Here is a 25,997-nt window from a genome sequence, read left to right on the forward strand (position 1 = left end):
CGAAAGAAAATGAAAAATTGGAACGCTATTTTGTGGTTTTAGAGCATCAACAACCGTGCACCCATAGTGGGTGCAATAGAAGTGGGACCACTTCTATTGCACCCGCCCGGACTCAATAGATTTTAATTTCATTTTCTTTTTACTTTTATTCTTTTTTCAATTTAAATTAAACAACTTCAGTTTTAACAACATAAAATTCATTCAATTAAAAATCCAAACATTACAAATAAAAAAAACAACAAATATTTAAAACATCCAATTTTCGAAAAATTTAAAGCCGTCAAGCTACGGGTCAACCGGACCAAAGCGTGCCCATATATGCTCAACCAAATCATCGCGGAGGCGAGCATGCAATCGTGCATCCTTCAAGCTTGCATTCCGTGCCAAATAGGCGGCGAACTCCGGTGGTGCTCCGGAATTGAATTGTGTTTGAGGAGTAGAACTTGGTCCCTCGCCGTCGTCACCGTCAAAATTACTTGCATTTCCACCTTCATCCTCAATGATCATGTTGTGCAATATGATGCATGCAAACATGATCATACTCATTTGCTCCGCCTTCCACAAACGCGACGGTCCTTTGATTATACCCCACCGAGCCTGAAGAACGCCGAAAGCTCGTTCCACATCCTTCCTTGCAGCTTCTTGCATCACCTTGAACCTCCGCTTCTTCTCATCGTTCAGAAACTGAAAGCTCTTCACGAACACTGGCCAGTCCGGATAGATGCCGTCTGTTAAGTAGTATCCTCGAGTGTGGTGAGAATTGTTGGCGAGGAAGTGCACAGCCGCTTCATGCCCCGCTAAAACATCGTTAAATAGCGTGGACTGGTGGAGCACGTTGATGTCGTTGTTGGACCCAGCGATTCCAAAGAATGCATGCCAGATCCACAAATCTTGTGAAGCAACGGCCTGTAATATAATTGTTGGCTTGCCTTGATCCCCTCGAGTGTAGGCGCCGTGCCAAGCCACGGGGCAATTCTTCCATCTCCAATGCATGCAGTCTAGGCTCCCCAACATTCCCGGGAACCCATGGCGGGCTTCGTGTTGTGCAGTGATGCATTGCACATCGGCGGCTGTTGGCCGCCTCAAATACGTGCCACTAAAGATACGAACGACGGCCTTGCAGAATTTCTTCAAGCATTCCAACGCCGTCGTCTCTCCTATACGGAGATATTCGTCACAACAATCAGCCGCAGTTCCGTACCAATTGTCGAACAGCGGCAGTGCACTTCTGGATCGGAGAGAAGCTTAAGAGGCCAATAGCATCCGGACGTTGTTGGAAGTAAGGATCAACTTCTAGCGCATTGACAATGCGTAGAAACAACTCCCGGCTCATGCGAAATCGACGACGAAAGAATTGTGGCCCATAAACAGGATCGATAGAAAAATAATCGCGATGGAGGCTCTCGGCTCCACCTTCACGGTCACGACGAACCACTATCCGCTTCTTCCTCGGGCGTGGTGGAGGTGGATCAAAACGATATGAACTTGCCACTGTCATAAAATTCACAGCACATCTCATAAAAAATAAATCGGGGGCTTGAGTAGGATCGGGAAGAGGAGGAAGTTGTGCGGGATCAACATGAACTTCTTCGTCGGATGAAGAATTTGAGGACGAATAATTGTTGGAAGAATTGGTGGATGAAGACATTTTCTTTAAGAATTGAAGAGAAAATGAGTAGTTTGATATAGTGTTTGTGATTGAGGAAGGGGATATGTGATTATATATAGGTGAAAAAGAAAAAAAAAAAAAAAAAGGGGCCGAATTCGACCGTTGAGAAGGAAACGGTCATTTGACCGTTTATTATTATTTTTTAATTACTGAAATGGGGCGCGTGTAGCACACTCATTCTCCTCGCTCCAGCCTCGCAGCAGATGCGTTCAAATGCTCCCCTTCCATTGCACCCGGGTGCGGCAACGGTGGCGGGTGCGATAGGTCGGGTTCGATCCCGCCATTGCACCCGCCGTTGTTGATGCTCTTATGGACGGACGAAATATGTCATGGAGTATGTTATATGTTATGGTAAGATTTTAAACTAAGAAAAAAAAAGTGCACGAATTCATTTAAACAAACAATTATTCATGGCATCCACACGCTTCACAACATTCACAACTAAATGAAAAACATAGTTTTTTTTAATACTTTTATTTATTTTTACGTAAAAACTCTTGTACACTCGGTCTCATGTATGAGATGAGTCTAAGTAAGGACAAGGCACATGTCTAATAGGGTACAAAGCATGGGTTAGATATGAGTAATTAAAAGTACTACTCCATCCGTTCAAAAAGAGTGTATTATTTTTGCCCGTTCACAAAGAGTGCGTATTTTTCTTTTTTAAAAACTTACACTTATATTTTAAACCTCATTCACACTCAATAATTACACAATATTCATCCATTAATTTTACAATTGAGTGGATCCAACCCCTAAATACTACCCTTTTAATACTAAAATTATATCTTCCAACTATTTTATTAAAACTCGTATCGTCCACTCCACCACACCACACTCTTTGTGAACGGAGGGAAAACTATATTATTCATATTTACAAATATTACATTTTTTTTAATATCAATAATTGTTTTTTCTTACGACAATAATTATTGACCAAATAACTACAAGTTCTCTGCCTCCGCCATTTATACCGTCACCGTGGCCATGCCACCTTACCTTTCCATCGGCACGCCCCCAGCCCCGTGCCATACTGTTTCTACTTGCAGTCGGCGCACCTCCGCCCCGCGTCTGTGCTGCTTCTCCTTTCAATCGGTGCATCCCCTTCATCGCACTTGTATCGTTGCTCCGTCAATCACTTGTCGGTTGGCCTTCAGCTCCACGTTCTCTTCTGCTACGTGGAGAGGGTCGGATTGGGTCAGATCGGTCCGTCTTTAAGTGTGACCGATCTCACCCAAACTAGAGTTGTTTTTGTTTTTTATATGATAATAACTACTCCCCCCGTCCCGCTAAAGTTGGCAACATTCGTTTCGACACGGAGATTAAGAAATTGAGTGTTATATGTTTTAATAGAGTGTGTCCTACAATTGTTGACCAAATTAATGAGTAATTGTTGACTTAATTAAAGTAATTTTGGCATTTTTAGAAAGTGACCTACAATTGTTGACCAAATTAGTGAGTAATTGTTGACTTAACTAAAGTAAACTTTTGCCATTTTTAGAAAGTGGCCAACTTTAGTGGAACACCCAAAATAGAAATGTTGCCAACTTTAATGGGACGGAGGGAGTACATGGTTTCTTTTAACACCCTAATGAAAAAAAAAAAAAAGAAGGAAAAAGAAATTGGCTCAAACATAGTTCTCAGACTAATGTACGCTCTATGCAGAGGAAAAAGGGTCAATCATTTCTTTGATACGCATACCATAAGGTATAGAAAAACATCCAGAAAACATTCCCTTAAACTCTCACTTCCTCCAAGAAATCTGTTGAATACCATACCATGTATTGTATATACGGAGAGAGATGAAGTAGCACAAGGTGAGTGAGTGGTGTCAGATGGCGAGAGGAGAGTGGGGGATGAGTGGGAGGTGTTCTTACAAGAAGGCGACTCTCATCGTCTGTTGCATCAACCTTCTACTTGCTTTCTATGTGCTTCGCTCTCTTTATGCCTCTCTCTACATTTACCCTCTCGGCGACGCTCACACCAGTAAGCCTCGCTTGCCCTTCCGTCAGTTCTCGAAGAACAGTTTATCAGTCTTAGGGATTAGTTGGTTTTTCTGTGTAAATGCAGCTTCTTGAAAGTTTTGTTTGTTTCTAAATTATGTACAAGTTTTCTTGTTTAGCCCACAAATGTCCGTTCTTGGCTTTTTAAGTAAATTTCTGATTTTAATCCCAAATCTTGGAGTGTTATGTGTTGATTTGTGTTTGATTGTGGGGTTCTTATGCTTCAATTGGTTGATTTTTGAGTTTATTAGGTGAATAGGTTTGGGAATGAACATGTGTTGTGTGTTGTTGCAGCATTTAAGTACACCTCAGATCAGATTAGGAAAATGGAAGAGTCGGGTCGAATACGAAAAGCAGCAGAACCTACTGAGCTTATTGAGCTGGTGAGATGGCTTATCCTATCCTATGTTGGTTTGAGGATAATTTGGTTGGTTACTGTGAATTTTGTGTTTGAAGGTGATGCAACTCAAAGCCAGGGAAGAAAGAGTGGAGCTGCCGAAGCATTTGAGACAAAGGCTAATAGATGAGATCCGTAGTAGGTTAAGAAGCTCGGATGCTGCTGCTAATGCAACAGACCAAAATGGTGTGTACGAGTACGAAATTGATTTTGAATTTTGATATAGCATTTTAAACTCACATCCTTACTTGTTCTTGATAATTGCTATATTAATTTGTGGCTTAAAAGATCATGTATATATATATATATATATATATATATATATATATATGTAGTAGTAGTGGTTTCGGGAGAGTGTACTAGCTGAGGTATGATGAGAGAGGGAGGGGATAGGCTGTAATTTGCTTCCATTTCTTTTCTTTTTTGGTTGGAGACAAAAGCAAATGGTGGAGGAGGAAGCCCATTCCTCTTGGTTGTACTTTGGAAAGTTGGAGAAACCCGCTATTTTCTTCATGATATTCATAGGTTTTTCTATCTAAGTGCTTGCAGAATTTTATAGTTGTGTTCGCAGTAAAAATAGTGTGATTTTTCTTGTTAATAGTCTTGTTGATTGTTTCATAAAGAGACTTGTTCTCGAGAAAAATAAGTCTCTTTATGATACAATCAACAAGACTATTAATTCTCATTTCCCACGCCCAGTCGCCCTCTTTATATTTATGAGGTCCTGAAATTTTATTCTTTTTTCATGTGATTATGTGATCTGAAGAAGCTATAGGAAAGTAGAACTATGCACTCTTACTATTTCATTTTCAGATATAGTTGCCTCTCTTCTTGGCAAAGTTTAAATTAGTCTCGTCCGACTGCATGTACATGTGGACTGATATTAGAAGGTGATATTCTCCTTACGATATGTTACCTAGCAACAATTTATACAAGTCGCTAATAGTTTCGCTTCATACAACTGAAGATTTGCCAAGAACACAACTTTTGCCTAGAGCTTCAGTTTCCAGAAATAATATACATCTGTTTAGAACATCTATTTTTTCTCAGATTAATTTCTGTTTCAAGTTCCTGCTAATAATACATTCAACTCTCTGAGGCTTCTTTTATGCTCGTGATCAGAAGCAGTTGTAGCCTGGCATCGCGAGAAGCTAGAAGAAGCTAGGAGAATTGAACGTGGGGAAACATTAAGTTCAACAATCTTGCCAGAGGAAGCTGGTACGGTCCAATCCTTAAGAGGAAAGCACTATTTGATTTCAATGTCCATTCTCATTGAGGTATTATCATCGTCTGTGATTTTTAGCAGGTATTCTTGTAAGAGCATTGAGTTCCGGTTGGGTTGAGTTTGTGGAGGAGATTGATCTCTGGATCCCGTTCTCAGTAACAAACAGGGAACACGACGACAAACCTGATGGGGAAGACGAATTTGGTACGAATTGGAACTTTTCTTTCTATAGTTAATGGATATTTGTTTTTTTAGATAGATGCAAAACAAAAGGTTTCTGGTCTTAGACATTTAAATGCATTATTGCTTCTTTTTTGCTGAGAAAACAAAAGGTTTTCTGATTTTCTGACTGAGCCGACCAAATTCCTTTCCTTGAACCGAAACTTATCGGCTTGATGCAGAGTTCCAGTTCCAGTTCCAGTTCCAGTTCAGTTATGCTCACCCATGGCTAAGATTCATTCCCTGTTTTTCAGATAAAGAGATGTTACCGGGGAGACAGCTACCTCCTGAATGCCATGGCGAACTTCATACCGACTATGGTGGTGCCGCTGTGAGATGGGGCCTCACCCACCACAAGGAATCCGCGTACGAGTGTTGTATGGCGTGTTTGGATCAGGCGAAACGAGCCAAGCCCGGTCAGAAGAAATGCAACATATGGGTTTATTGCCCATCTGAGACCGGATGCTACTCTCCTGATATCTATAAACATAAATATCAAGAATGCTGGCTCAAATATGTAAGTTTGCTCATGAAATCATATTTCTTTCTCTTCAAATTTACTATTGTTGCTTGGTCGCTGCAGTCGGAAACGCCACAGTTGAATTTCAAGGACCGCTACTCTGAGGCTTATCGAGATGCACATCCACGAGCACCGGTGGTTGTTCCGTGGGTATCGGGTGTCGTCAGCGCGTGAAGTTCCACTGCTAGGTTTGTCTTGTCATGGAAGTTGCACAACTGTGGTTGATTAGTTGAAATTGGGAAGGTATCATATTGTTAGTTGAGAAATGGATGTGTGTAGTCACAGTTTTGTGGTATTTATTATCATTCAGAGTTTCAGACCACAAGTTTGCAGGGATCAAACGTTGTATATGATGATGAAGATTGGAATACTTGCCAACAACGAAACAACTTACATTGTAAATATTATTATCATTACTATCTATATATGAGTGAGAATTCGTTTGCCTCTGTTATTCTAGTATATAAAATCATAGCTTTTAACTCATTAAGATCATGTATTTGGAAAAAGTGAAATCGTATAAAATGTCACTATTGGATATTTTAAATATTGAAATACCATTGATGAGTATGAAAAGTTAATTTGTTGAAATTACAAGTATACTTTTAATTCCAAATTATTTACAAATTTAAATAATGAGCTTACATGACATTGATTTTGGAGTTTAGGAGCCGGGATCTTTAGATCAAATTATCGGGCTAACCCAAACCTCTAAGAGCATCCACATTGGTGTTACATGATAGCTTATATAATAGCCTACTTTATGAGAAGGGACCACATGGTGTAAAGAGGCTACATTGGGGTTACATGATAGCCTACATGATTTTTTTAGTTTTGATTTATCCATTTTTCATTTAAGTTTAATTACATAAATTTAAATCACACAATTTACTTCAAATTTAAATTGCATTAATTTTGACAAAGAATCGTGGTCGGATTCCGTCATTATCGGAAGAAAAAAGAAGGAAATATTGAAAGATGTAGATATAAAAGGGTGAAAGAGGAGAATTGTTGAATGAAAAAAGTGAGGAAGAAGAATGAGGAAAAAATAATATAAAGAGAAGAAAAAAAGAAAAAGAAAAAATCAATCGATCAAAATGGCACGCAAACCGAGGCAATCAAAGCTGCCTTCAAAATTCAAAATTCAAATTTTCTATTTCTTTTTAATGGCGCGTGTGAAATACGCGTCTTTCATCAATGGACAAGCGGCTGCATCGGCTTACACACGATAACACCTTACACGGGTAGGCCCCATCGTCTAAGCGATGCAGATGCTCTAAATTGGCTCACTCCTTTTTCTTGTGAACATGTTAAAATATGGACGAGTTTGGTCAAAATTGAAATAGATGATAATTCTTTTTTCGAATAACATTTAGCTTGTGACAAGTGCTACTTAAATGGTATCGAATGTCGATATCCGAATTGATTCAATATTAAACGGTGTTTGATATTAGATGAATATCTGTTAATATTCGAATAGATTCGATATTAGATGATGTTTGATTATACCACCTTTATTCACAACTTCAACAATGGGTCATGTATATAAGACAAAATATCTGAACAGAAAAAACTAATAAAATATTGTAACTTTCACAACCGATTGTTGCTGCAAGTCTTTGACCAACCTATACAACAACCTTTTTAATCAAATGAAAAGGTGCCATTTGGCAAGTGGTTATTAAAAAATATAATAATATGTAATAGAAAAATAAAAAATGCGTAGATTGTAGTGGGTTGTTGATAAAGTATAAAATTTGGATTAAAGTTGTGAAAAGAGAGAGAAATAATAGTTTATTAAAAGATTGGGTTGTTGAGGGTTATTGATAGGGATTCAAGATTTTAAATACCATTTTTTAAAAATGATATGTTTTTTAGCCCCTCTTTAAAAACAACTCTTTTGTATACTAAAATGAATTAAAATACAAAAATACCCTTACGGTCCCCACCACTTTAATTTCCGCGCAACATGACACGTGCGCACAATCGTGGACACGATGGGCACGATCGTGATCATGATCGTGGCACGATCGTGTCCACCATCGTGATCATGATCGTGGGCACGATCGTGATCATGATCGTGGGCACGATCGTGTCCACCATCGTGATCATGATCGTGGGCATGTGTAATGTTGCGCGAAAATTAAAGTGGTGGGAACCGTAAAGGGTATTTTAGTCTTTTGATTCATTTTGGTATACAAAAGAGTTGTTTTTAAAGAGGGGCTAAAAAACATATATTTTTAAAAAAATGGTATTTTTTTATAAGTTTCCTCAAATTGATAAATATAGTCTTACCTGTTAATCGGTTCAAGTGACTAATGAGTGGAATATGAATGTTTGGGTCTAATATTATCGATAATCAATCTGTGTAATCGATTATCTCCATTAATAATTTAAAAATATTTTATAATTTATACTCGATTTTATAATTTTTATTAGTAAAACAAAACTAATTTAATTATACCCTTTACTACAATTTCTGATAAACGGGGAGAAGAAGAAGAAGCCACCACTCGCGCCACCACCGCCTCAGCCGCCGTCCCTGACCAGAACAGACGAAGCCTCAGCTTCCGCCTCACCGCAGCTGCACGCTCCGGCCTCCGGTCTCCGCTTCATTCTTCAGTCTTCAGGTAACAGCTCAAACCCTCAAATTTTAAGTAAGGCTCGAATTTGACCCTCGTGTTTTAGAATCTTTGCATCCATAATTTCAGGTCAGCCATACCTAACCCAAATGTCTGAAATTAGAGATGAAATTATGATTTTAGGGCTGAGGTTTTTAGAGCATTTTGTTGTTTCGTCTCCGTGTTAAATTTTATCATCAAGATTCTGTTGTTTGCCCTAATTTTGATATTAGGACTGACAGTTCAATACTGATTTTTTCTGCTGAATTTGCTTTCTCTGGCAAAATTCAGCCTTTAAAAGGAAAAATTTAATAAGCATATAGAAAATATGATGTTGGATGAGGTTTCGAAATTTTCTGCAAATTTCCATTAGAAGCTCTAAAGAGTGAAGTATAATTCATTTAAATTCCCGAGTATATTTTATTACAGATGACGATTTTGGGTGTTTTCTGTATTCAAAAGTAAATTAGGAGCTTCAAGGTGTAATTAAAGCAAGGAAACTAAATATATTTGCATTTCCTCATGTATGATCAAACAATTCTAAATTCTGTAAAATCTGGAGTAATGTTCTTGGTAATATACACACACATACTATGCTCTTTATTTAATTTTGATGTTGATCATTTTCGATGAACATTCTTGGATATTGATACGTGACAGATCATGATAAGGAGCCACAACTTGGGCTGCAGAACCCATTATGAGACCATTGGCGTGAAGGAAGATGCAAGCCAAGACGAAATCCGTAAAACTTATCGATCTGCCATTCTCGCTTTCCATCCAGATAAACGGCTGGACTCATCAAATCCCCAAAACAACCTAGGGCGCGAGTTTCTCGAAGTGCAGAGAGCGTGGGGAGTGCTCGGTGATCCGGGATCACGGGCCCTCTATGATCAGGAATTGAGAACGTTGAGACAGGAAGCTGTAGGTGCAGAAGACGTGAGCATAGGAGATATGATGGTTGTCGAAGAAGAAGATGAAGATGGAGGCAGTTTCGAGCTATCCTATCAATGCAGGTGTGGTGATTTCTTCTCTGTTAGTTCTTGTGAGTTGGATGAGATGGGATATCAGTTTTCAAGAATTCAAGGTGAGATTTCGTTGCATTCGCCTTCGTCTTTACCAGTATCAATTGTTCTTCCTTGTGGATCGTGCTCTCTCAAAGTACGTCTTGTCATTGATGCCAATGTTGATTGAATTAATTCTTGAGTTACATTTCCATTCGTTAAAGCATAGTTCTGTGTTTCTTGCTCTATTTAGTCTCATGTATTCTTAATCGATCGATCTTGATGTTAAGCTGAATCATATTCATATGTGGATTGAAATTTGAAAGAGGAGTTTGATTTTGGCACGAAATCCTAAAATTATGCTCCTATATTCCTTGCTAAAGCTTCCCTATTTAATTTTAGGATCTCGATTGTATAAATGCATACACCAGATCTCATATTTTCTACATAAAAACAATAATTATGTGTGGGCCCTATTAATTATAAGCTTAAAATAAATTTAGGGTGGGTGTAATTTAAGATTGAATTTAGGTAGGTGTAAAAAAATTTGTGGGTCACATCCAATTTAGGGGATCTGCTGAATGCATTTTTTATCTCATTTTCAATTGTTTTAGCCTAAATTTAGAGTTAGTGATGCATTTAGGTGATCTGCTGAGAGTGCTCTTAGGATTCTCTCTTCATAATCTTTAATCTAACATTCATATTGAGTATTTTTTTTTCCTTTATGAATCGAAACTAATGATTTTTTCGAGAAGAATTAAAAAAGAGGCGAAATTTTGTATGCCCGCTTTGTTAAGTCAAAAATTAAAAATTCCCATTTGTTATAAAAACTTGATCTTATGCCCAAAATATCTAATTTATTCTTCATGTCTCATTCAGTGTACTTGCACGATAAAAAATACTCCAGTCAGTTGTCGGAAAAATAGGTTGCCGCCCGGGCGGCAACTTACTTTTTCGGCTGGCAACGTACTTTTTCTTGTAGCAAATTAAAATTTCAATAAAAAAAAAAAATAGTTTGTCGTCCGGGTGGGAACATACTTTTTCGACAACAGACTATTTTTTCTTGTATTTTTCATATGCATTTGTAGTTGTGTCAGAAAATTGTAAGACTTTACACAAAAGTTGATGCAAAGTCATCAATATCCCAGGATAATTTCTACTCTTTACTTTAATTTGGGCATAAAATCAATTTTTTTTATAAAAAGTGGGTATTTTTAATTTTACACTTAACAAAGTGAGCATTTCTGCCTATTGACACATTAAAAAATATATACTAGAAAATTTGAAGGAAAAAATTACGAGAAGGGAGAAAAAATTGGAGGAAAAAATTACAAGGAAATAGAAAAATTGGAGGCGAAAAACTCATCTTTTATGGAGTAATATAGATTTGCTTTGACTGATGATCCATAATCAACTATCCAAATAAAAGCATCCAAAGTAGGCCTCATTAGGCGGGCTCGAGTTCCGCCTGCTGCCGCGCTCTCGACTCAATAGAGGGCTCACAGTTTTGAGCCAAGTTTGAATGGTTATATTAAAATATTTATACATATGTCGTGTGCAATACACATGTCTTTAAAAATAAATTGAAATTTGAAAATTTTGAATTTCTACAGTTGATTTTCTATTTTCTTTAAAAATAGTTGTTGAACGATTATGTTTTTCTTTATTTATTTTTATCCTAAAATCTCTCCATAAATATTAGCTCATTTCATTCATTTTTTATACTAAATTCATTCTATTTTCTTCTCATACCCCATATCTCTTAAAAATATGTCTTATTCTTCAAAGACTTCTTCTCGCACCACTCACGAGACGAGACTGTTACTGATGAAGAAATTTCCATATTTGGAGCACGATTGAGAAATGGTGAGACATTTGGTAGCGCATAAAAAAAAGAAAAAAATTAACAAAGAAGAAAATATATATTCATTGCGATCATGTGGTTGCCGGTAAACAACTTTATAAAGATTACTTAGCCTAAGAATCAGTGTGGGGCGAAATTATTTTCCAGCGTATGGGATACTACTTAATTGATGACATTTATTCAGATTAGCCAATGTTTGTGAAGAGTAATCCATTCCCGATTACCGAAAAAGAAGATGTTTAAATAAGAAGATGTTTAAATAATGCAAAAAGCTGCAAGGAATGATATATAACGAGTTTTATGGCCTTCTTCAATTACGTTGGGCAATTATAAAAAATCTTGCTCGGCTCTGGCATAAAGAGCAACTTATGATGCACAGATTCTTCAAAATTAGCATGTACGGCGAATTAGATTCTTTTAGGGTGCGATTCTCTCGGATTTTCGTCGGATTTGCACCTGATTCGCCACGTGGCGTATCTTTTAAAATAATTTATAAAAATAAACCGGATTCGCAAATTCCATATGCGAAATTCACGTATCTCTACACAAGGTTGATTTTGATAATTTTATTTTCAGTTATGACTTATATATTGGACTAATAATATTTGAATCGTTATATTGTTGCTCAATTAACTTATATAATTGAAAATGCTTAACTTTTGGGTAAAATAAAATATAAATTACATATATTTAATTCAAGAAAATTTAAATTGTATATATTTTATAAGCATTATATATAATAAAATTTTAATAATTAGATGTATCCTTGCCGAATCGCACCTTATAATTTTTAAAAATTCGTATCCCCGTATTCGTATCGTATCGCCCCCGCATCCGCACCTATGCAACATAGAGAGCAACTCAACGATCTCATATTTGTGTGTATTATTTTACACAACATGATAATCAAGAATGAAGGAGAAGATGTTATGGAATGAGGAGAGGATGGGAATAATGGGGCGTTGAGCAATACTCATGAAGCTGTGCAAAGAGATTCCGCCAAATTCCGAGCGTATTTGTCTTGAGATATAATCATGCGTGAACTTGAGACTCGAACCAGATTTGATCGAGCATATTTGAGCACGATTCGGTTCTATTGAGCCGTAAATGTAATTTATGTATTTTCTATTTTAATTATTATAATTATAATTCTCAAAAGGGTTAATGGCCTGTAAAACCACAAACTTTGAGCGAATTCTGGTTTTAACCTTTAACAAAAGATTATGCCTATAAAATCACGAACTTTGAAATCTTTCTGATTTTGACTACGGGATAAATTTTCGGCCAAAAATAGGCTGAGTTGGCAGCCTGAAATTCATCGTGGCTTAATCGAAGATGCCACAAAAACGATGTCGTTCTTTTAAAAATACAAAACGAAGTCATTTAACTTAAGGGTTAAGGTGCAGATAGACCCCTTAAGTAGAGGCCCTTATAGCGTTTCACTCCTCTTACTCACTGTGTGTGCAATTTAGCCCCTAAAGTACCAAAAATCGAACATTTAACCCCCTCCGCCCTAACTCCGCCAGTCCTCCGTTAGTCAAACTTTTTTTTTTTTTTTAATTCAAATCCCTTCCTCCGGCGAGGCCAACACCCTTCCTCCGGCGTCCGATGCCCCTCGAGCACGGCCAAGCAGCAGAACCAGTCGTCGAAGCCGCGCTGCCAAAATTCGGCCGTCGAAGCCGCGACACCAGGAGCAGCAGCTACTCTGACTCCCAAACCAACAGCAACATACAATCCAACCTCTCTCTCCTCACCCTCTCTTCCATCTCCCAAACCGGCCGTCGAAGCCGCGCTGCCAAAATTCGGTCGTCGAAGCCGCGACACCAGGAGCAGCAGCTACTCTGACTCCCAAACCAACAGCAACATGCCAACATACAATCCAACCTCTCTCTCCTCACCCTCCCCTCCATCTGCCTTCGTTTTCTCATTTGGATTTGCAGCGGACTGGTTTGGAGATTCTTGCTCACCAGTTCTTGAATCTTGAGAGGGCAGATTGGATCTTAGTCCCAGTCCCCCATTGGCGTCATCTGCCTCTCTGATGCCCTCCTCCGCCGCATCCTCTCCCTCCCCACCCCGCGCCCATTCCACGCCCTAATCTTCTTCGACGTGCACCAACTCTACTCCAAACCCGAGCTCTCCTTCCCCACAATCAAATCTGAATTCGCCCTTTTCCAATCTAATAACCCTGATTTCAAATCCAAACTCTTCTTCTTCGAAATCGATTTCCAGGAATCCCAATCTTCCTTCGCCCTATTCGGCGTCAACTCCCTTCCCCACATCCACCTCATCCCGTTGTCCGCATCCGACGCCAAGACGGATTCCGTTCAAATGGACGTCGTCGATTACTCGAGACTGGCCGACTCCATGGTCGAATTCATCGAATCCAGAGCTAAGCTCACCGTCAGCCCCATTTTTGAAATTAAAATAAATTTCTATTAAAATTAAAAAAAAAGTTTGACTAACGGTGGACTGACGGAGTTAGGGCGGAGGGGGTTAAATGTTCGATTTTTGGTACTTTAGGGGCTATACTGCACACACAATGAGTAAGAGGAGTGAAACGCTATAAGGGCCTCTACTTAAGGGGTCTATCTGCACCTTAACCCTTAACTTAAAAATAAGAATTTTGCATCTTATTAAAAGAATTCTGCAGAGATGTTACTTAGAAGCTATTTATATTTTCTACAATCCACTTGATTCCACTGAATGCCAAAATAATTTAGAAATAAATAGAGCTATTATAATAATAGGATGAAAGATAAGAGAGCAATTAGAGGAAATGACCGAAATGATTCTTACTAATGACCTAAGCAATTGCCCAATAATTCCACTGAATAGTTGAGGATTTATTACTTGAATGCTTCCGACTCTGGAGAGATTTTGGAGGAAATGATTAAAGGAAATAGATTTTGAGAATTAGGGCATCTAATTAGAAGATTTTGGGGGAATGACTAGGAAATAGATTAAAATATCACATAAGCTGCCAGAAATTTATTTCGTAGTCAAAATCAGAAAGAAATCAAAGTTCATGGTTTTACAGGTAGAATCTTTTATTAGAGGTTAAAACCAGAATTCGCTCAAAGTTCATGGTTTTACATGCCATTACCCTTCTCAAAATTAAATTTAATAAATTTTTCGATTTAAAAAAAATGAGAGAAAAATCTACAGAATCACATAAAAGTTGTAATGTAATACTCCTTGTTTGGATAAATTCATATGAATGGAGAGGAATAATTAGAGTGATAAAGCATAGCGGTCCAATCAATGATGAAATGGTGAGCTTCTGCAACTGCAAATGATACTATGAGTTATCATCGTCAACTGATAATCAAAGCTTCAGCTTCACGGGGAGGTAAACTATTTATTAATTCTGGCCGAAAACAAGCACGCACCCAACAGAAAAAATATATGTAAACATGGAATACACATCTCCAAATCTAGTCCTTCAAGCTTCCGCTCTAGGACCTTCTCAAACTCAATGCCGCATGAAATTCTGAAAGATAAAATCAATTTGTGGAGAGAGAGAGAGATAGTTGATTTTGTGATTATATATTCTAAAAAAGGTCCCTTTTTTTCTACTCCTTTTTAGCTGCGATGATATTTCCTGCAGCTTTATATCCTTGTAATCTGCTCATGATTTCTAATTAATTTTTATTTTTTGGGGAATATTATTATTGAATTAATCAGCTTGAAGTTCTGCTGTTTGCTTGCTGGGGTTTATGAATTTGGTGGTTGAATGCCCTTTTTATTCATAATGTGGGAAATCATCTGTTTATGAAATTGATGGCAGCCATGCTTATCTTCTTTGCTGAAATTAATTTGTTGTTGAGCTATTTCTGATTATTAGCTGCCTAATTGTCTATATCCCTGACATTGATTAGCAGAGAAATTTCAACAAGCACATGTTTCCACTATTGATAGGAAAATCATAGAAAAGTGCCTTACATTGAACTAGATGTATTGTCCATATTCAATTTTATGTTAAAAAAATGGTGCAATTTTTATCCAAGTGATTCTTTGTGATTGAAGAGGTGGATGGCTTCTTCTTGTATGTGCTTTTTATTAGTTGATTTCGCCCTAAAATTCTAGAGTTTAGATCCTAGATAAGATACACAAACTGTTTAAAGATCGCGATAGCATTTCTTTCAGATAAAATCGTGTTCGTTGATTGATACTGTTGGTTGCTCTTATTTGACAGATTACTGCATTCTATCTTTGTTATTACACATTGCTTAGATATGGTGAGTTATGCAAAATTAATACTTGAAGAACTAAATATTTAGTCTTTCTTTCTAGTTTGTAAAATTGGACATTTTTCGCACCCTATATAGGTCGGGAGCAATCGAGATATAACATGAGCTACGGAGAAGAAAATCATCCATGGAGCGCATTTGACGGTGTTAAGACTATATCCGTTGCTCCCGAGGCTCTCATGGTTGAGATTAACTCCGCCATTGCTGCTCTCGAGTATGCTCGTGCTGCGATCTTCTCACAATCTCCTGATCCTGCTCCAAAGGCCAAAACCCCTAATAAAAAACCAGCTTCTAGCTCTGATGCTCAGATAGCCGATGAAGCTTACAAAGCCGGATTGGCATCCATGTCAGCAGGGAGAGTCGATGAGGCTATTATTTCATTAAACATCGCTCTCTCCAAATGCCCGCCTGAGAAGACTTCTGCTGTTGCTAAGATCCAGTCTCTGATTTCCGTGGCATCCCAACGACACAAGTCTTCTAATTGATTCATTTTTTAAAGAAAAATTCACCCCTTTGATGTGTTTTTCAGTTATGCATATTCTCATGTACTACTATACTTTTCCCATTTGTTCGGGACCTGATAATGAGGGAAAAATACGTGGATAGGACGACTCCCTAAATCTATACCTCTACATTAAGTGAGATCTGTCATATTTTGGCTCACAGGTTTGAGTGCTGCATCTTGTCGCAGTGGAGATCAACAGAGCAATGGATGTTTTCTGATAGCTTGGTTCTTGATGTAGAGAAGTGTTGCTCGGACTATGTGAAAACGGTATTCTTCCTTTTCCTCTGCAGTTGCTTTTGTGAAAATGATCCTACTGAATGTAGATATAGCTATTTAGGAATGGTCTTATTGCAGAAATTAATTGATTCAAGTTGATAATATATAGTTAATCTAGGGGTTATATACCCCTGCATGTAATGCTTAGATATATGTAGCATTTTTTAGACATATGCAGCATTTGCATGCAAATTTTATGAAAAGGGAGCATATTTCTTCTCAGTTATGCATGCCTCATGTGCTTTGATGTTATTATTGAACGCGTAACATTTTCAAAATTTGAAATAATTATAATAATAATAATAATAATAATAATAATAATAATAATAATAAATACTATGAAAAACTAGAGATTAACTCGGATTAGGTCTCTGATAAATCTTATACCTTCTTATTATTGAACAGTTTTGTTATAAGTTTGAAGGAATATTGGTAAACTTTTCTATCTGCTTTTTAAACTTTGGCTTCACCCCAAAGACTCAAGTGTGAAGAAAATGGAAGAAGGTGAGGGGCTACTGTCATTGAAAAGACTCATAATCAGACATGAAATCACAAAGATACATATACATATATATAGATATGTGTGTGTGTAAATCTTCAACACATCCATTCATCACAAAAATACATATATATTCATCTTGTTTGTTTCTCATCACGACTATGTTTTATCGGTATCCTTGCATCAGGTGCAAATCTCTTTCTTCTTCTGCTTTGAAATATAGGTTTTCCCGATGCCCTCTCTTTCCGAAAAAGTTCTCCGGTTTTGAGCTCCTGAGCAGAAGATGCAGCCTGCGATTTTGATGAAGAAGATGAAGTAACTCTCATCTCATCACCTCTATGTTTCCGTGTTAGAATCTGACATACACGGAGTCCAAATGCAATCGCAAGTCTGCCATTGGGATAGATACCTTGAAATGGGCTCTCTGTCCACAACACTTCTTGCTCGCTCGAAAAGGGAGGCGAAACTCGGGCAGAGAGTAGTAAGGGGTCTTCTTCTGCTGCAGGTAGCCGGCTTTCCAGATGTTTGAGCGCTACAAGCTATGATGCGTTTTTCTCAGTCAAGACAAGACGCATTTCTCGCAATCCTCGAGCTTGAACAAGATAGATTTTCAAGATCTCACCAAGCAGTCCATTGTTATTCTAGAGCTCTTGTGGTACCAAGGGTGGCCGTTTGTTTGGCCTCTGCAAGAGGGCCTTTTTGCTGCCTCCTCTGCCCAAGTTACCGTCCGATTCGTGGTCGTGGAGGAAGAGCGGCGGAGCCGCCACGATACATGGATGATGACGTGTATTGCTTGAATGTGATTTCAATCTTGTTTTAATGAAATGAGAAACATAATAAGGCTGCAAAGAATTGTACTGTACTACTAATTTTGATGTAACAACTAATGGTTTTGCATATGGCCATGTCAATTTGTAGTCAAGAAACCTCAATACCACTTTCGATCATCAATTTGCCTTTTCTACTTTTATTGATTTTTTCAGAATATAAACTGGAATATCGACACTTCACAATATGGCTACGCACAAAACATTAATCAACACTTGCACAAAAGCTGTGTAGAAAACACAACGAATAATTCATATCCACTCCCAGCAACTATCTATATCTATTATCTGCAGCAGAGAACGAACTCGAGCTCAAGTTCGAGTTTCTCCCATACATCAAAGCCTACAAGAACAGTCATGTCGAGAGGCTGAAGGAAACAGACATCGTTCCTGCAGGTACCGATCCAACCACCGGCGTTACATCGAAAGATATCACAAACATTATTCCAGACACACAAGTCTACTTAAGAATCTATCTCCCCAAAATCAGCAGTAGCAATGAGAAGCTCCCTCTTCTAGTATGCTACCATGGTGGTGCATTCCTTGTGCACACCCCCCTCCACTCCACTCTACCACAATTACCTAAATGCCCTTGTAGCCGAATCCCGAGTCATCGCAGTTTCTGTGCACTACAGAAGGGCTCCCGAGCATCATCTCCCAGTCGCATATGAGGATTCATGGGCTGCTCTACACTGGGTGGCATCCCACTGCAACAGTGATGGCCCCGAGCCCATACTCAACCACCATGTCGACGTCCGACGCATTTTTTTGGCCGGCGACAGTGCCGGTGGGAACATTCTGGCTATGGCTGCACGTAATCCTGATGGAGGACTAAATGTGGGAATTCTAGGGGTTGTGTTGGTCGACCTGCTTTTCTGGGGTTCGGATCCTATCGGGTTGGAGGAGTCGAACATGGAAAAGAAGGCGTACATGAACCAGCTGTGGGGGGTGGTTAACTCGTCATGCCCAACGGAGGACCCATGGATCAACCCGGTGGCAGAGGGAGGGCTTAGCTTGGTGGGACTTGGGTGCTGGAGAGTGCCGGTTACTGCTACGATCCTACCAGATCGTTCAAACGAACACGCAAACGGAAAACTTGAAATGAACGATAAATAATGAAAATTTCAGAACCTCTAAATCTAACCCACGGAATGATATAGGCGAATAGAATTCCCTACACCCCAACATGATGTTGACGCATCAACTCGGAAACAATGAATGACACCCGACGAGGGTTGGTTGACTCACCGTTACGCCGATAGATGAATTCTACTTGAAATTTCAAGAAGAATTTGAAAACTCTCAAAAGAGAATAAAACTCATAGTTTTGATAAAAATAAGGTTCAATTTTCGGCCACACCTAAAAGCCCTATATATAGGCAAAAACTAAACCTAGTCTAATAAAGAAACAACTTAAATAAAACCCTAATCAGCCAAACAAGGCCTTTATTCCCTAATTTTTGAAAATAACATAAAAACTAAACTATTGGGCTCTAAAATAACAATGCTGAAAATAAAATAAATGCAATTGGAAATAAATCAAAATCAAACGTAAATGTGGGCTATCCAACGCGCCAACTCCACCATCTTCAAATGGCTTCTTCTTCAACTCTTGTTTCTTCAACGACGAACCTTGGGCTGCATCAATTACTGTGGCTGAGAAGGATCTTTTGAAGGATAGAGGGTGGCTTTACTTTCAAGCATTGGGGTCAAAGCGGGGATGTCAATCGGGCCAGCCCTATCGGGTTTCGGGTTAATCGGGTGTGGGCCAATCAGGCTGTGGATTTTATCGGGTAATAAATTTTCAACCCTAACCCTAAACGTTCGGATTTCGGGCTAGCCCATCGGGCTAGTCGGCTTAAATGCGTAAAAATAAAATAATCATTTGTATTTTGTTATTTTTAATGATCTAATGTATTATGTACAAAATATACATAGAAATCAAATATATAAATTATATAGCAAGCATGAAATGCAAAAATATAAGATATTGAAAAAAAACATCAAGATTACATAACATATAAAATAAGTTGGTAACAATAAAATGTTCAACTTTGTTAACGAAAAAATAATAAAATATCCAACAATAGTTTGAATTCATGGAATCAAAGCATCTCAAAGATACATAAAAGTGAAATGATGAGACATTATAATATTTTGCCATTTTTTTATTTTTATATTTAAATATTTAATATTCCCTCCGTCCACCAATTAAAGCCCATTTAAGGGCGGGCACGGAGACTAAGAAAGCTGAAAAAGGTATGGTGGGTGAAATATAAGAGTAGTTGACTAAAGTGATAAAGTAGTTCACTAAAGTGTTAAAGGTGTTGTGTGGTGGGTCCACTAGTGATAAAGTGTATAGAATATAAAAATGATAAAGTTGTTGTAAGGTGGGTCCATTAGTGGCAAATGATAGTAAATATAGGAAAAGAAGAAGAGTAAAAAAGTCCAGAAAGCACAATAAGACTTTAATTGATGGACAAAAATTTTTAATTGATGGACAAAAATTTAAATGTAAGTAGCGCTTTAATTCGTGGACGGATGAAATATTAAGTATTCGGGTTTCGGGCTGACCCATCAAATTAGACAAGCCGACCCTATCGGATGTCGGGCTATTCAGTTACAAGCTAATCGGGTTGTAACTTTTATCGAGTTGAAAATATTCAACCCTAATCCTCTCGAATGGCGGGTTAATCGAGCCAGCCCACGAATTTCGGGCTAGATTGACATCACTAAGAGCGGGTGGTTGGGTACAGTCGAGATCCACAAAACACAAGGGGAGGATCATTGCTTTCATTTGGATGGGTTGGAAGGTGAAAAGGCCAAACAAAGAATGAGAAAAATGGCTTAAATCTCTAAAATGGACTTGCCTCCTATGGCTTTTCAATTCTAGAAAATAGTGAAATTGTACTTTGATTTGAGATTGCAATGTTTGTTGAGTACTTGAGTTATGAACTTTAAATTCAACACCATAATTTGATATGAATACAAATGAGGGAAGGTACAACAAAGTAAAATTAGAAACTATTTTAGAGAAAATTGCTCTCTTACTTGAAAGCAGAGAGTCTATATCAGGTTGAGGAGAAAAGAGGAAGACACGTACACTTTCTGAAGAAAAGAAAGTTTTCTATGGCTCTCAACTTCAAATTCTAGAAAACAACCGTGTCCAGCATAGTCCCCAAAGTCTGGACGATGTTTGAAGACATCAAGTTTGAGACATGCTCCTCGAGATGCTTCTTTGCATCTTGCTTTCCCACATTAGCAATTGCTAATTTCTCAGGTGGCAGCTCGTCTTCCTCCTGGACCGCTTTATTGTACTTGATGGCTAGGTTTAGCATCTCCTGTTTTTGTATACAACGATACATAAATTACATTAGAACAAGAAAGTGAAAATGCACGACATTTTAGATGTTCGAGCATTTTGGTATGATTCCACTTCTAGTAATCTTGATCTCTTCAAACAAGATATATTGTCAACTATAGAAAATGCATAATTATGCTCAATTTGAAAGAATTTTGATGCAAGAGCAGTGAATAGGCCCTAGTATAAATGTTCCCAAAATCATGCAATCTGCTTTCGCTTGCACACAAATTTTAGTTTTCTTTAATAGACGATTAGCCTTACACACAATGACATCTATTTCCGTGATTCATGGCTATAAGGAAAACCAACAGAAAGAATTATAATAAAGGGTAAACCCCAAAGCACCTGGACTGTCTGCTCATTTGTTTTCGAGTGGGAGTCAAACCGCTGGAGGGTCAATCCATCTGTCCATTTCTTTTTGTGAAGATTGAGGAGCATCTTCTCCTCAAGTTCATTCTTCCGGTAATTTATGGCTATGGAGTAATAATGCCGGTTCAACCCGTGAATCAAAGCCTGGAGCGGGATCAAATCAAAATTAGAAACGGACTGTAAGACAATTTAAATATGTGTCACTGAGCTTCGAAATTTAATCAATACCTGGATAGATGGTTTATTAAGGTGCCCCACATTGGAAGTGGTTTGTCGCGGTTCTTGACCCAGCATCATAGTTTGAGGGTTAATGAGACGGAAGGCATCAATGACCACCTTTCCTTTAACACTCTGAATTGGATCTACAACAACTGCAACTGCCCTCTGATTCAAAGCTTCAAAACTCTGCATCATTATAACATAATTTCAGCTTTCAAACACACACTTATAGTCAAAACTCAACTAGATGAAATGTGATACCCAAAAGGTAAAAAAAACTCATGATACAGAAGTAGAGTAGTGAGTGTTTTTGCTAACAGCACCATCTCTGCCATACAGTAATATAGACTAAATCTAAATGTTGCAGAGATCCGCTTTCCAGAAATAGCACATAATGTACGTCAAGGTTTAAAAACCCAGTAAGTTAAGCATAACAAGACCAAATGAATGTCATGGAATGATGGAATATTACGTACTTCAAAAATGCAAACAATGAGGATCACAAGCACACCAAATAACACCGCTAAGCATCTCGTATGATATCATATTCGAAATTAATCAACAATATTTGAGCAACAGAAGAATAGAAAATGGAAAGGAAATGACCTGCTGAGTGTTGATGTCAACACCAGAAAGCCAACATCCAAAGCCAGGATGTGAGTGGTACCAACCAACCACCATCTCAGGTCTGCAACATAGAAAATAGTATGTGCTTCAATATCAAGGGAGGAAAATGACATTAAAATACCTTATTAACCAAAAGAATACTTCAATTTTAATGAAACCAACACAAAAACAAAACAGTATCAAACTAATGATACTTGATGCAGTCTAATTAACTAATTATAGTCGTCTAAAGAATATTCCAGACCAAGCATAAGAGTAAATACAGATGGGCCAACACTTCACCAGATAGCAGTCGCATTTTTCTTAGAAGTTAGAACAAATCATCCTACAAAATGACTACAGAAGATTTGAATGCAATTGATTGCTCTGATAACTCAAATCCTATTAGAATATGGAACACACCGAATAAGCATCAGGACTCCTAAATATCAACCAAATATCTTCCGATATTTATACTACAACGGAGACATAGTAGATGCAAGCATACAACAACAAATGAAAAGCAACAAGCAACACTACAGTTCAAGAAAGAAAAATGGAGCTGCAGATCATACTAAAGATGAAAAACTGATTGCAATTACAATTAGTTTTCAATATTCCTTCTAGATCACGAATATTTGTGGTACCTTCCGGTCTGCTTCAGCATGTCAAGCATATTAGTCTGGAAAACGTGATCGACGGCCTCGACACTGACACCGGTTCCACTCTGCGGCATCGCGAAGACGTCCACCACACGCACCGTGTACTCGTCCACAAACTCCCCCAGCATCAGCCCCATCACCTCCATCGGCACCCCGGCTCTACCTGCAACAATCGACGACACACACCATAAACCCCAATTACATCAGCTAACAAGGATAAAATACGCAATAATTGAATCAATCTAGGACCGTAACAGAAACCCTAGATTTACCGTGTTTGAGCATCTTGAGAAGGGCGAGAGACGAAATGTAGACTTGTTCGGAGGAGTCGAGCGTCGGGGAATCCGGCGGAGGATGGCCGAGGGCTCCGCCCGCGCCGGCGAACATCCGGTGAAGTCTCTCCATGCCTGCCATTTCAATTTTTCAATTTAAAAATTATCTTCGGTTTTCTTTTGCAAATTTTTTTGCTAAAGCAGATAGTTTTGAAGAATACTTTTCTTTGGAAACAAGACAGTGGGTCTTTTTGGGGGATTTTGCAATGGTGCCCTTATATTTTGTCTAATTTTTATTTTAAGTAAAAAATGATCTTGATATTTCTCGGCTGTTAATTCAAAGTTTTACAATTAGATTTCACAATTTGAAATAATCTTAATTATGAATTCAAGTTTTAAAAGATATAATTCAAATTAAAAATAATATTAATTGTAAATTCAAATTTTAAAATTAAAATTCACAATTATGAATAGACTTGGTTACGAATTCGATTTCAAAAGCTCAAATTTACACCTAAAAAGTTGACTGATAATTTTTAAATTTTTTATTTGAATGATAAAATTATAGATTTGATTAATTTTTAATTTTTTTTATATTAATGGGTAATTTTAATTTGAACATTTTTAAAGTTCACATTTAATTCAAGGTTAATAATATGAAAAGAAATAAGAACCTTATTATGTAGCAAAGAGAAACTTTGAGGAATAGAGGAAATCTGACGAGGATTTAGAATGTTGAAGCTGCACTAGATAAACTCGGAGTCGTATTAACCAATCGAAACTAATCATCCATATCCGTTGAGTAAAGTAGTTTACTCATCTAAGGAGGGGACTACTTATGAATTAATAGCCTATATTGATCGACTCATCCATACAAAAGTTGGTTAATAAGCTATGAGTCGACCCCCTATATCCGGTGAGTAAGACTCGAGTCCCCTTAAAAGTGACGCATGCTCATCCGGATGAGTAAGGCTCGAGTAAACAGCCATCTACATCAGCTTACTCATCTGAGAAACGACTCGAGTCGCCTCAGATGAGTAAGCCGACATGAATGCTCTTACGAAAAGTAGATGTTGTGAACTAAAGAAAAGTATGGACTATAACGCTGACAAAAAATTTTAATTGCTCGAGTAACAAAATAGCCATAACAATGGTATATATTTGAATTATGTATGTATAGACAATGTTTTGGCTGTCTATTTATAAAATTTTCTAGATTAATGATATATACCTCCTACCCAATTTAATACTTCCTCCGTCCCAATTTTAGTATCCATTTGTGAGTAACTTGAATTCTAATAAAGTAATTGAGTGTATGAGTGTTAAAATAATTAAAGTGGAGCAAGGGTCTCACCTATTTTTACCAAAAAAAGAAATGGAAACTAAAATGTGGGATGGTCAAAAAAGAAAAGTTGGATATTAAAAGGTGGGACTGAGGGAGTATGTCACATTTATTTATTAATAGGTCAGTTCTTAAAATGAAAAATCAATACATAATAAATACTCTCACCTAACTTATTATTTACATCAAATGTCATTGTGACCCACAAATAATTATATATATTTTCACTTAAATAAGAATATATTCCTTTTTTCCTCTTACTTTTTGATAAATATATTTTCAAAAAAAATAATTTATTTCTCCTATTTTATTACTCTCTTCGTCCCGACTATCTTGAGACAAAAAATTTAGGCACGAGATTTAAGAAACTAGCATTTGGTATGTTAAGTATAGTAGGTGAAAGATGAATACAGGAAAAAACTTTTGTCATATAAAGAAATGTATCAAGATAGTTGGGACAGATGGAGTATAAATTATTCGTTTCTTAACATCCGAGTCCAAGTCTTATGGCCAATTGAATTGAGACGGGAGAAATAAAAGGCTTCTCTACTCTACAGGCAGAGAGGCAAATTGGCAAACTCATCCTTTCAGGTCTGTCATGTGTAACTCCAAATGGTAGATTCGTCTCTTCAAAGTTCACGTGTTTTGCACAAGATGATAACATCAACTGATATTATATCTTCAAGATCTTTTTCATAACTGAATTTGATTATTCCCTCAAGAGCGAATAAAAGGCTTCCACATGTTACAGTTTGTCGACACTAGTGTTTTACCCGTGCGATGCACAGGGTTACATATATTGTTAAAATTTTATCTGTTTAATTAATTATTTAAAGAAATATGAGTATATTTTTGTTGAAAGTTATTAAAATTAAAATAAAAGTATAAAAAAATATCATAACTTATTTTAGAATACATCCATTTTTACGTAAAAGATCATAGGATATCTATACTCAGACATCGAACAATATAGACATTTTATTGTAACATTTTGAAGGACAATTTTATATAATCTTTAAAATAAATATACTAAAATATTTTATCATACAACTGTTATACCAATTATATTACTGCTAAAATATATTTAAGACTAACATTTTAAATTACTTAAAAATAAATATGAAAATAATAATACATGAAAAGACAATTGCGAACTTGTCATCTTATTATTACAAATTTTGGAACACTTTTTTATATACAACATTTTTCAGACTCCTTCGACTTGTAACTCTAGAAATAGCTACATAAAACTGACTATGACTAAAAACATGTCTCTTCAAAAAC

At 37.3% G+C, this 25,997-nt stretch overlaps 5 protein-coding genes and 1 pseudogene across 13 annotated transcripts; 4 read left to right on the plus strand and 2 right to left on the minus strand.

Moving 5' to 3' along the window:
- Positions 1-285: 285 nt before the first annotated feature.
- LOC131009836 (uncharacterized) lies at positions 286-2,637 on the minus strand. The gene is made up of 2 exons (XM_057937242.1): positions 2,618-2,637; positions 286-1,228 (listed from the first exon to the last, which is right to left on the minus strand). Exons 1-2 carry the CDS (start codon positions 2,635-2,637, stop codon positions 286-288), a joined length of 963 nt encoding a protein of 320 aa, XP_057793225.1.
- A 622-nt stretch (positions 2,638-3,259) lies between these two features.
- On the plus strand, positions 3,260-6,479 carry LOC131010861 (uncharacterized). 4 transcript variants are annotated; one of them, XM_057938545.1, is made up of 7 exons: positions 3,260-3,655; positions 3,967-4,055; positions 4,129-4,255; positions 5,192-5,287; positions 5,376-5,498; positions 5,768-6,030; positions 6,097-6,479. In XM_057938545.1, exons 1-7 carry the CDS (start codon positions 3,505-3,507, stop codon positions 6,205-6,207), a joined length of 960 nt encoding a protein of 319 aa, XP_057794528.1. In that variant the 5' UTR covers positions 3,260-3,504; the 3' UTR covers positions 6,208-6,479. The 4 variants fall into 4 exon arrangements, with proteins under 4 accessions (XP_057794528.1, XP_057794526.1, XP_057794527.1 ...); XM_057938544.1 differs by having other exon boundaries at positions 3,334-3,655; positions 5,373-5,498; XM_057938543.1 differs by having other exon boundaries at positions 3,284-3,655; positions 5,768-6,479.
- A 1,845-nt stretch (positions 6,480-8,324) lies between these two features.
- On the plus strand, positions 8,325-10,007 carry LOC131010862 (uncharacterized). Its single transcript, XM_057938546.1, has 2 exons — positions 8,325-8,663; positions 9,315-10,007. Exon 2 carries the CDS (start codon positions 9,318-9,320, stop codon positions 9,846-9,848), a length of 531 nt encoding a protein of 176 aa, XP_057794529.1. The 5' UTR covers positions 8,325-8,663; positions 9,315-9,317; the 3' UTR covers positions 9,849-10,007.
- Positions 10,008-14,716: 4,709 nt separating this feature from the next.
- LOC131010864 (uncharacterized) lies at positions 14,717-18,003 on the plus strand. Of its 6 annotated transcripts, none has more exons than XR_009096685.1 (3): positions 14,717-14,871; positions 15,851-16,544; positions 17,240-18,003. XR_009096685.1 is itself a non-coding variant. In XM_057938549.1 (2 exons), exons 1-2 carry the CDS (start codon positions 14,823-14,825, stop codon positions 16,255-16,257), a joined length of 456 nt encoding a protein of 151 aa, XP_057794532.1. In that variant the 5' UTR covers positions 14,717-14,822; the 3' UTR covers positions 16,258-18,003. The 6 variants fall into 6 exon arrangements, 2 of the variants coding, with proteins under 2 accessions (XP_057794532.1, XP_057794531.1); XR_009096684.1 differs by having other exon boundaries at positions 17,276-18,003; XR_009096683.1 differs by having other exon boundaries at positions 14,736-15,082.
- A 130-nt stretch (positions 18,004-18,133) lies between these two features.
- Positions 18,134-19,376, plus strand: LOC131009837 (probable carboxylesterase 5; annotated as a pseudogene).
- Positions 19,377-20,810: 1,434 nt separating this feature from the next.
- On the minus strand, positions 20,811-23,646 carry LOC131010863 (26S proteasome non-ATPase regulatory subunit 14 homolog). The gene is made up of 6 exons (XM_057938547.1): positions 23,372-23,646; positions 23,085-23,262; positions 22,438-22,519; positions 21,841-22,017; positions 21,589-21,756; positions 20,811-21,220 (listed from the first exon to the last, which is right to left on the minus strand). Exons 1-6 carry the CDS (start codon positions 23,511-23,513, stop codon positions 21,029-21,031), a joined length of 939 nt encoding a protein of 312 aa, XP_057794530.1. The 5' UTR covers positions 23,514-23,646; the 3' UTR covers positions 20,811-21,028.
- Between the last annotated feature and the right edge of the window lie 2,351 nt (positions 23,647-25,997).

The sequence above is a fragment of the Salvia miltiorrhiza genome, chromosome 2 (assembly GCF_028751815.1).
Source record: "Salvia miltiorrhiza cultivar Shanhuang (shh) chromosome 2, IMPLAD_Smil_shh, whole genome shotgun sequence".
In the NCBI taxonomy this organism is placed as follows: domain Eukaryota; kingdom Viridiplantae; phylum Streptophyta; class Magnoliopsida; order Lamiales; family Lamiaceae; genus Salvia; species Salvia miltiorrhiza.

Bases quoted from the DNA above. Each gene is read 5' to 3' on its own strand.
- LOC131010864 (XM_057938548.1), top strand. From the start codon at position 14,998: ATGCCGCATGAAATTCTGAAAGATAAAATCAATTTGTGGAGAGAGAGA. The intron at 15,083-15,850 runs GTCCCTTTTTTT...CACCCTATATAG, and splicing joins GATTATATATTCTAAAAAAG to GTCGGGAGCAATCGAGATAT.
- LOC131009836 (XM_057937242.1), bottom strand. From the start codon at position 2,637: ATGGCGGAGGCAGAGAACTT. The intron at 1,229-2,617 runs GTAGTTATTTGG...TCTCCGATCCAG, and splicing joins ATGGCGGAGGCAGAGAACTT to AAGTGCACTGCCGCTGTTCG.
- LOC131010862 (XM_057938546.1), top strand. From the start codon at position 9,318: ATGATAAGGAGCCACAACTTGGGCTGCAGAACCCATTATGAGACCATT.
- LOC131010863 (XM_057938547.1), bottom strand. From the start codon at position 23,513: ATGGCAGGCATGGAGAGACTTCACCGGATGTTCGCCGGCGCGGGCGGA. The intron at 23,263-23,371 runs GTAAATCTAGGG...CGATTGTTGCAG, and splicing joins TCTCAAGATGCTCAAACACG to GTAGAGCCGGGGTGCCGATG. The intron at 21,221-21,588 runs GTGCTTTGGGGT...ATACAAAAACAG, and splicing joins CAAATGAGCAGACAGTCCAG to GAGATGCTAAACCTAGCCAT.
- LOC131010861 (XM_057938542.1), top strand. From the start codon at position 3,505: ATGGCGAGAGGAGAGTGGGGGATGAGTGGGAGGTGTTCTTACAAGAAG. The intron at 3,656-3,966 runs GTAAGCCTCGCT...GTGTTGTTGCAG, and splicing joins TCTCGGCGACGCTCACACCA to CATTTAAGTACACCTCAGAT. The intron at 5,288-5,372 runs GTACGGTCCAAT...TGTGATTTTTAG, and splicing joins AATCTTGCCAGAGGAAGCTG to CAGGTATTCTTGTAAGAGCA.